This window comes from Vidua chalybeata, chromosome 15 (genome assembly GCF_026979565.1).
Source record: "Vidua chalybeata isolate OUT-0048 chromosome 15, bVidCha1 merged haplotype, whole genome shotgun sequence".
NCBI classification, from domain to species: Eukaryota; Metazoa; Chordata; class Aves; order Passeriformes; family Viduidae; genus Vidua; species Vidua chalybeata.
This window is the reverse complement of record NC_071544.1, coordinates 13,104,397-13,114,386: the sequence shown is the minus strand read 5'-3', so window position 1 is coordinate 13,114,386 and position 9,990 is coordinate 13,104,397. Positions and strand designations below refer to the sequence as shown.

The window sequence follows — 9,990 nt, the reverse complement described above, 5'->3', positions numbered from 1 at the left end:
CTGCCGGCTCTCCTCCTCGGGGGGCTCGGACACCCCTCCCCGGCAGCGGGAATCAGAGCGCTCCGGGACGGGGGTGGGGTGCCCCTCGGTTCTTCCTCACCCCCTTCTTCCTGGAAGCGAGGAGCGGGCGGGACCGAGGGCAAGCGGCGGAGGTGTGAGCCCAAGCCCCCGAGCCCGGAGCGCGGCGCACGCCCCCTCCGCCGCTTCGCTCCCCCCGGGGCCTCCGCGCATCCTCCCCTGCCCATTGGCTCCACGGCGGGGGGGCCGCGGCCCTATATAAAGGCAGGGTCGGGAGGCTCCAGAAGGGGTTAAAAAAACCCCAAACAACAAACCCAAATCCCCAAACCCCGACCGCCCCACCCCAAACCCCACAGCCGCCTCCGCCACCGGAGCCGCGCTCCCCGCAGCCCGCCGCGCCCGCCCGGCGGGGAGCGCCTCCCGCCCGGCCATGGAGCGCTGCTGAGCGGCCCCCGGGGCCAGCGGAGAGGATCATGAACCTGGTGGGGGGCTACCAGCATCACCACCACCACCACCATCACCACCACATGCTGCACGACCCTTTCCTCTTCGGGCCGGCGGCGCGGTGCCACCAGGAGCGCGCCTACTTCCCCGGCTGGGTGCTCAACCCGGCCGAGGCGACCCCCGAGCTCGCCGGGCAGAGCCCTAACTACGGCCCCGCCGAGTACGGCCCGGCCGGCCCGGGGCGGCTGGAGGCTCTCAGCGGCCGCCTGGGACGGCGAAAAGGTGTCGGGGGACCCAAGAAGGAGCGGCGGAGGACGGAGAGCATCAACAGCGCCTTCGCCGAGCTCCGCGAGTGCATCCCCAACGTGCCCGCCGACACCAAGCTCTCCAAAATCAAGACGCTGCGCCTGGCCACCAGCTACATCGCCTACCTGATGGAGGTGCTGGCCAAGGACAGCCAGCCCGGGGACACCGAGGGCTTCAAAGCCGAACTCAAGAAGGCGGACGGCAGGGAGAACAAGAGGAAAAGGGAGATGGTAAGAGGCGGATCGGGACTCGAGTCCCTGCTCTCCGTGGGCCCGGAGCGGGCGGGAAAAAACCCGGGACTGGGGAGGAAAAGTTTTCTAAACTCTCCCGGCCTCGCTGAAGCCTTTTTTTTTTCAGCGTAACAACAACAACAACAATAATAATAGTAATAACAAATCTGTGAAGGGAAACTCGTCGAAAAATAGCCCGCCCGACGGGCCGGGTGGGCTCCCGAGCACTTTCCGCGAGGGGTCAGCCCCCGGGTCCGGGACTGGCCGCGGCGGAGCCTCCCCCGGGCTGTCCTTCACCTCTCCCGGGAGCTCTCCCAGGACGAGCGGGCGCAGGAGCGATTCGGAGCAAGGGTGGCCGCTTCTGTCCGTGCAGCAGCGGGCGGGGGGCGGGGTGGGGACCTCTAAAGCCCCTCTTTGTCCTCGGGCTGGCAAAGCCGCTCGGAGCTGCGGGGCCCGGCCTCAGCCCTGCGGTGGGCGCAAGGGGCGGGCGGGCGGCCCGGACTCCGTTCCTGACCGCTCCTTTCTCCCTCCTCTCCCCATCTCCTCTCCCGCAGCAGCCCGAGGTCTATTCGCAGCCTCTGGGTCACGGCGAGAAGAAGCTGAAGGGCCGGACGGGTTGGCCCCAGCAGGTCTGGGCTCTGGAACTGAACCCCTGAGAGCTGCCCCGCCGCCCCGACGGCCCTCCCCGCCCGCCCCTCCATGTGCAATGTCGGAGAGAGCCCAGCCCGGCCCCGGAGCCCATCCAGGCGCAGGATACGGGGAGCCGGCCCGGCTGCCCTCCGCCCGGACGATGCTCCGCGGGAGAGAGAGACGAGAGCGCTTTGCGGGCTCGGTCCTGCCCGCCTCGTCGGCAGCGGGGACCAGCCGGGCCCTTTCCCCTGTCCCCTTCCCGCATTTGCAGTAATCGTTGCTCCTTCCCGCTGCCAGCAGCGATCGGCGGCTCCTGCCCTGCCGGGCCGGACTGGAGCGGTTCGATTCGTTTGCTGTTGTAAATACGAGCCCCCGATCCCCTCTCCCCGTCCGCTGCCTGACCGACGTGTGGCTGCGGTGAAACTACCTAGAGGTGCATTTGGGAACACTCCTGTGCCGGGTTTTCTACCTCAGATCTGCATGACCACTTCCCGAGGGACCGAGCGCGCCACACCACGTATTTAAAACTGAATAGCTAAAAAAAAATTAATAAAATAAAATTTAAACTTTATGCAAACGGCCTCGGGTCCGAACCCTCTGCTTCACCCTGCTCCGGCAATCGCGCTGCTCTGGCCGGGTCCCCTGCGCTGCTCACAGGGATGCTGCGGGATTAAAGACATCCCTGAAATCAGTATTCTGCTGTGGGGCCGATCCATGTGAGGGAATTCCTCCCTGGGGAGCTCGGGATCCTTTGAGACTTGTTTATGCCGTCCTTGCTCACCACAGGAGCTGGTGGAGCTCCGCAAACGTGTCCCTACGACCTCCTCCAGGGCACGGACTCTGCCCCTGCCCTACCACCCTTCCCTTCCCTCCCCAGGAGCCCGGCTGGAGGGACTGGACTCGTATTTGGCTTGGGGAAGGCTGGCAGGATCAGGCCTTTTCAGCGTCTGGGTGGCACCATAGAGCTGTGGAGCCCCAGGTTTTGTTGCCGCCACGCAGAGAGCCAGGGCTCGGCTCCCCTGTCCTGCCGGGGCAGCCCGGCCGGCTCCGGCGCCGGCTGCGCTTTCTCACAGGGATCCCCTGCTAGGCGCTGCCTCGGCCACATTTCGAAGGAGCAGCGTCCCCTCCTCGCCATCCGAACACGATGGATGCCACCAGCCTCAGACACAGCAACGCTAACGCAGCCCAAATTCTGTCACCACTCAGGAATTAATCCTTAATAATCAATAATTAAAGCCAAATCCCCACCACTGTGCACACACGCTGCTCTTACCAAAGAGTTCCAAGACGTGCGTGCACGGGCTCAGAGCCTGATCCTGCCTTCCCAGCCTGGCCACGCTGCCGTTCCCAGAGACACCGGGATAAACCCTTACACTCGGGCGGCTGCTTGGGGCACAGAAAAACAGCACGGGGAAATGTGTACATTATTCTAGGGCTAATCTGAGGGCTCACAGCAGGAACGTTTACATTTTCTGTTTGAAACCAAGATTTTGATTGCGACTAAGTTATAGAAATAATGATGCAAGTCTGTAAAATACTGACACATCTATTAATCTGCACACACCAAGAATATGCCAGCTCACCGTGGGGAAGTGGTTTGGGTTTTAGAGCCACTTTGTGCATGTGTACAAATACAGATGGAGGGACGCACAAACATTGTGGGGTACAGCCAGTGCAATTAACTCTCGACGAAGAAGAATCTGGCTGCGTGAATCAGCTTTCCCTCGCTCCGGAGCCGCTGCACGGCTGCCTTCCCTGCCCCTGATCTATTTTCTGATCCCTTTGAGCGAGGCTGGGATGAAAATTGACTGCCGGAGAAGAGCAATGCTCGCCCGCAGTGGTACTTTTTTGTTTGAGGTGTAAGAGGTTTAGCATGATATCACTTCCATGAGTGAAGTAGAGTAGGGCACTCCTAAACCCGAATACCTTCAAGAGGGAAAAAAAGGAAAAAAAAAAAAAAAAAAAAAAAAGGAAAACGTACAGAAAGTCAGCCTCAAAGATCCTATTTTACGTCTAAGTTTCACAGTCTCCTAAAGACTGGGTTCTTATGGGAAAGCTCCCAAGCTGTCACTAACACTACACTCCAGCACCCCATAAATGTGTCCGCAGTCCTGTTCATATGTGCCAGCCGGTATCTTTGTATCCATAGAGCACTAAACGGGGCTGCCCTTCGGCAGCGATGAGGGAAAGGGTTAAATGGGGGCTCAGGACTTGCTCTGCCGTGAGGCAAAGGTGACTCTGCACGGGAATCGTGTCCCCGGTGCCGGCACACCACGGTACATCACTCTCAGGCTGCGCACCTTTCACCCCACCAGAAACCTCCGCTGGTTTTTACCCTGTGTGTTTCCAATTTTGCTTCTGGGAAGGGGCACCCGCACAGCCAGGGCGATGTTCTGCCTGCATCCGCAGGATTTTTTCTTTTCTTACCACAGGTTTCTGGTAGTGGTACCTGCTGGCTGCAAACTGCTGGGGAAGGTGTCCCCAGTGCCAGCCTCCCCTGTCCCGCGGGATTTGCCAAGTGAAAGCGCTCTCCGTTTCCACGGCTGCAGAGGATTTCCCTGCCCAGCAAAGGGGTTTTCCTGTGAGGTAGTGGCTCAGCGTTTGGGGGAAGAGAGGGGGAAAAAAGCACTATACGTGTCCTGTAGCCTAGGGCTTCCCCGCTCTCCAAAACGCTTTGGAAGGGCTGCACTTGCCAGCAGCGAGCTCCGTCCCCAGCTCGGCACCGCTCCGGCGGTTCCGCCGCTCCGGGGCCGGGACGGAGAGCCGAGCTTCCAGCTCAGCGCCTGCTCCAGCCTAGGATGGGGTCGCCCCTTCACCCCCAAAGGGAGAGGAGCTGCAGGGGGATGGGAGCCCTGCACAGGGACAGCCTCCCTTCCTCCGGCAGCGAGCCACGGCTGGGAGCGGCGTCCCGGCAGCCTCGGGCCGGCAGCGGCAGAGCTCCCGGTGCCGCCGGCACCAGAACTCACCGGAAGATCGGTTTGGCCACCAGCTTTGAGTTTTTGGCTATCGAAATGCCTAGCTCATCGGTCAGGGGAGATGGCCCTGCACATACCTTCGGCTCGACCCTGCCGTGAACTTGATGCCGTTGGGAAGCAGCGTGGGCTCGGGGCACGCAGGCGGGGGCCGGCAGTTGCCCGGGCAGAGGAACACGCACGCAGGGATCGCTTGGCCCCGGGGCAGCATCTTACGTGCCAGGTTCCCTGCCGCTGGAATCCAGGCACGAGGGACACTGCAGGGGACCCTTCTGCCAGCCCTGCTTGGCCCCTGGCTCCCTGTCTGGCCAAGGAAGCAATGCTGTGGGCAAGGAGGCTGTCGGGTGCTTCTCACCCCTCGCTCTGCACCCCTGGATTGGCATGCAAAGGAATGGCTCCTTTTTTGACTTTTTTTTATCCCCCGCTTCTTTCCTGCCAAGCCCAGACCCCGCTTCTTGTTGTTGTAGGTATTTATGGGCCTGTTTATCTGATCTCGGGGGAGCCTATTCTTATCTCAGAAGCAGCAAGGGAAGGGTTACACTGGACAGCTCGGTAGACAGGATGGAGCCAAATAAAATACCAATCTGACAAAAAAAAAAAAAAAAAAAAAAAAAAAAAAGGGAGGAGAAAGAAACACCCAGACCCAGCCACCCGATCACCCATGAGCACTGTCCAGGCTGCATTGCAGGCTGGATTTACCAGATCCCAAAACAGCTGCTGGGTTCAGGCAGACAGCACAAGCCTGAGCAAAAAATGCCCAGGGACAGAGCAGAGGAGAGGACAGTGTAATGACACTGAAAGATGGGAAGAAAAATAATCTTTAGAAGTTTCAGGTCGGTTGTTACGGCGGTTCAGCCGTGATGCCGCTGTCCCGTGTTTCTCGGGGTGAGCACGGAAATGTCCCAGCTTGGAGTAAGAGGCACAGCCGGTCCCCAGCCCTGGCAGGGACTCACTCGAGGTCGTCCCGAAGGTCACGGCCAGGGCCAGGGCTGCTGCCTCCCGCCACGGGGCCCCTCTGGGCTGGCCCAGGCGGTGACAGGTCTGGGGGAGGCAGGGGGCAGGGCAGCCCCCACCCCGGACACCAGCGTGGCAGGGAGCCCCACCTCTGCTTGGCCTCTGCGGAGCCCGAAGTGAAGCAGGGATAGGACGGGATGGAAGGGGATAGGATGGGATGGGGCTGCATGGGATGACCCCTCCTGCCTTGGCAAACAGGGGAGCAAGGGCAGCCTCATGCCAGGGGTACCCCCAGTTCTTGCCCCCTCCCCACCCCACGCCCCCCTAATTACCGCTCTTAAGGAAGCGCCTGGTAGTTGTGGCCATTTAAGGTGGCCCCAGCCCCTCTGAGTAAGGGTAATTGGGCCATAATTTGTTTTCGGTGTCAAGATGGCGTCAAAGATAAGACAAAAATCTCCAGGTTTGGGGGCTAAAGAGACAGGAGAAATCCTGACCCGGGGCCGACCTCGGAGGAATGGCCACAAGCCCCAGTGAGTCACATGGCAGGTGAAAGATTTACTGCCAGAGGAGCTTTTTGATCCTCTCCCAACACTCGGAGCCTCTCAGGCCAGTTGCTGGCTCCTAAGTCAGGCTGTCTCCTGGGAGCACTGCTCAGGTGGGAAGGTTTTCTGCCCAACCGAGGCCCCGCCCAGCTGCAAAGTTCATGACATTCAGTAGTTCCTCCTCAAATCTCCATCCTCCTGGAGTCACGTGATGCCCAAACCCACCCAAAGGGATGATGCATTTCTAATCCTCAGCTGTAGGGATGATGTCCAGGCATGGGAAGACTCTGCAGCCACAAGGTAGATGAACACTAACTTTTTTAAACTTTCTCGCTTTTATTTTCTAAACCAAATCCAAACTCTCTGGGTTTTCTCCCCTGTGGCAGTTCCTGCTTGGCTCTGCTTGCACTGAGCTCTGCCCAGGGTAAATTATTGCATGCAGCTGCCTTTGTTGGGAAAAGACCAAGAACCCTGCACCTTGGGCCAACCTTCCCAAGACCATCCTTTAAGCAATGGACAAACTCATCATCCATCCCACATCCCTGCCTCTCCAAAGCCAACCTGCATTGCTCCTTTACTCCATGAAGGCTCTTTCTCCAGTGCAGAGGACTGGGAGATCTACAGCTTTCTGCAGAATTACCTGCTCTTGTCCTGCTCAGTGGTGGAGCAATCCCCACAGCAAACACCTTCTGTGGCAGTGCTGACACTTTGCTGCCAATTTCCCAGTGATCTCCCAGGACATCTCAGCAGAGCCCTCAGGTGAGGGGGGGTGGTGTGGGCTGGCACAGCAGCCCACTTGTGTCTCATGCAGCAGCTGGATTGAAGGCCCAGGGTGGAAGGACTGGCAGAGGACCAGCGCTGTACAGCTCAGGGCAGGGGGTGGAACCATCCAGGCACTTTGCTCAGCAGCACTCTGCCACAGCCCTGTGATGCTGGACGGGCTCTGTCTTTCCTGGTTACTCCAAAGCTGAAGTGCAATAACAAACCTGGAGGTGCTGCAGCTCCAGGAGCCTTGGAGCTGATCAGAGGGGACAAGGAGCCAGATGGGGCTGCTGGAACACAAGTGAGAAGCACAGGCTGGGAGGAGGATGTGCACTGGGGAGAGGAGAGTGAGAGGCAGTTACCTAAGAGCAGAGGCATTGCAGAGCTACAGCACATGCTTGGAGCCTCGCTGAGCCCTTGTGACAGATCCCCAAGGCAGGGAAGGCCCTTCTTGCTGTTTCCTTTCCCCCTGCTTCTTCTCTTCTGTGAGGAATTCAGGTCCTGGCCACCCTGAAAGGCTTTACAGTAACCAGAGAAGTAAGGGAATTTATGGCATCACTGGCAGCTGAAAGCTGAGGGATTGAGAGGAAAAGCATTTTTTTCCCCCTCAAACTGCAGCTACCTTGACAAAATTGTCCTGGCCTGTGACTGACCTGCAGGAGCAGCTGAGGGGAAAGCAGGGGCCAGAGCAGCCTGGTTTAACTGCCATGGCCAGGAGCTCCTTCCCAAACTGAGATGTGGGAAGGAGTTATGAGTTAGGAACCCTGAAATTCCTTCCTCTGCTCACCTGGGCTTCCTCCCAGGCCATGGCTGCTGGACTGGGAGCTGCTGAGAACCCAGACACCAAAGTGAGGTGCAGAGGAGCTGGATACAACAGGCTTTGCCCACACAGGTGTCAAGGCCAGGAAGAGACAGAGGGTTTATGGGGTGCCCATCACTGTGCTCTCTGGCAGTCCATGTCTGTGGTAGGAGAAGCAGCAGAGCCACCCCAGCTACCTGACAGTTCCCTCCTCCCCACAGCACCAAGGTGTTCCTGCTGAGGTGAAGGTGCTGGGGTGATCGTGGAGTACTTCCTGCAACACCTGAAGGGAAGAGATCTTGGAGAAAGTTCAAAAGGCAATTAAGTAAAAGCACATTGGGGGTTTTCAGGTGCTTAGGGAAGAAGCCAGCACTGCCTGCAAGGATTAGAGATGTGAAATGGACTCCAGCTCCTGGTAAAATGAGACGGAGTGCTGGTGGAGCTGTGTAGTTATTCCTTATTGGATAGAGGAGAAATTTAAAGAAAAAGTGGAAAAAAAAAATGCAAGCAAGCTCTGAGTCTCTCTCCCCCACACTCCTCCAGCACGGCCACATCTCTAAGACACAAAACCATTAAATCCACATTCACATATTTCCCTGGTCCTCTGTGCTGCCCTTTCTGCTGGGGAGCAGGGAAGCAATGCCTGGTTTCCATCAAGGCTGCAAGGAGGCCACGGGACGGCTCACGCAGAGGATCGGACGTGTTCAATTTCAATGTCCAAGCAGGAAAAAAACCCTCAAAACCCAAACAAACCGTTTTTATGATCTCCACATCCCAGCACAGCATAATCCTGCTTCCGGTCTCTGACAGGCACAGCCAGCTCCTGCCAAGGAAGCATCTTCAGGATGGGGACACGGCCCCGGTGCCCCCGCAGCTGCCCTGGGCTCGGAGGGGCAGCGATCCCCCCCTCCGGCTTCCTGAGCTAACACTGCCCTCGCACGGCAGCCGGGAGTGCAGAGAGGGACGTGCAGCTCTCGGCCCACCAGATCAGTTTGCTGGTTCCTTTGTTAGTCAGTGTGAATATGTTAAAAAGACTGAGCAGATTCCGCCTTGGTTTCAAGCCTGAAATCTCCTGTGGGTTTCTTGGCAGGGAGCAAACATGAGATTAAGTAGATTCATTGCTCCGTACAAATAACAGATTAACTGGCAGTTTATTTCTATCACAAGTCTGCATTATACCCTCTTGTACTAAAGTCAGCACCTGCACAACAGGTTGCTGCTTACAGCTGTCCTCCTTTAGCCCTGCTGCCTCTCCTCCTCACTGTGCTGGCAGAAGAGCCCCCAGTCATCAATTTGGGAATGCAAATGACACCGTTTTCCCCTTCCACTGGGGCATGCTGCCCTTATCCTCCCCTGAAGACTCTCTCCTGACACCTCCTCAAAATGACAGCACACAGGCTGTGTGATGTGATCCACCCCTGGTGCCCACCTGTGTCACCTCTGGTCTTGCCTTCCTCCACTGAGAGCTCCCCGAGGCAGGGACAACCTCCTGTAGCACAGCAGCATGTTCCAAAACTACCCATGTTCATTAAGGCCTCAGAAACATCCACAAAGGCAGGCACTGGGGACACCAGGATCTGTTTTGGGTGTAAAGCTTTCGACATCTGATCATCCTCCTCTGTGAGAATCCAAGTGTGTGAAAAGCTACACTACAACCTCTTTTCTGGCTAAAAATCAAGGCTAAAAGCACAACTCAAACAGTGCCAGCAGAGCCTTTAAAAATACCATGACAGAGTTCAGACAAGTAAGTGCTCAAATCCCAGTTTTTTTTCACTTGCTTCCTCAGTGCAGCAAGAAAGTGAGGCACCTTTGCTTGTAAGGCTGATGGTCAGGAGGAGTATCAGAAAAAGAAATGAAACAAAGCATTCCATGGGTAAGGATCTTGAATGCTGGGATGATCCATGTCATTACTGCTCTGGAGCAGTGCCAGCCTTGTCAGCTGGGCATGCAGGTTTGACTCTGGACAACAGGAGCTATAAATTATGATGAAACGAAGCCAAGGATGTGTCTGAGAAAGGAGCAAAAGCACATGGCTGAACTAGACATAAAGAAGATTCAATAGGAAACATGAATCAAATGAGAAGCTGCACTTGACAGACTCTTCGTGACACAGGAGGGGAGGAATTCCCACCACAGAAAAGCCCAACACTCCCCAAAATGCAAGGGCACGTGGCTCTTCAACAGCCTCCATCTTTCTTCCAAGTTGTATTTTTGTTGCATTCAAAAGACTCCATGAATTGCACCTGTGCAACCCACATGGGTTTGTCAGAAAATATCCCATCACCTGAGATTTCTACTGCAGGCTTGGCATTCCCACTGAGCAGTGCAACTCT

The 9,990-nt window shown here is 57.2% G+C and overlaps 1 protein-coding gene across 1 annotated transcript; it reads left to right on the top strand.

Annotated features, from left to right (window-relative positions):
- Window positions 1-491: 491 nt before the first annotated feature.
- On the top strand, window positions 492-1,654 carry HAND1 (heart and neural crest derivatives expressed 1). The gene is made up of 2 exons (XM_053956200.1): window positions 492-998; window positions 1,553-1,654. The coding sequence occupies exons 1-2, from the start codon at window positions 492-494 to the stop codon at window positions 1,652-1,654; spliced, it is 609 nt and encodes a 202-aa protein (XP_053812175.1).
- The last annotated feature ends 8,336 nt before the right edge of the window (window positions 1,655-9,990 follow it).

What these genes read in the sequence shown, in the direction of transcription:
- HAND1 (XM_053956200.1), top strand. Translation starts at nt 492, where the DNA reads ATGAACCTGGTGGGGGGCTACCAGCATCACCACCACCACCACCATCAC. An exon ending in ACAAGAGGAAAAGGGAGATG is followed by an intron (nt 999 to 1,552) that starts GTAAGAGGCGGA and finishes CCTCTCCCGCAG; the next exon opens with CAGCCCGAGGTCTATTCGCA.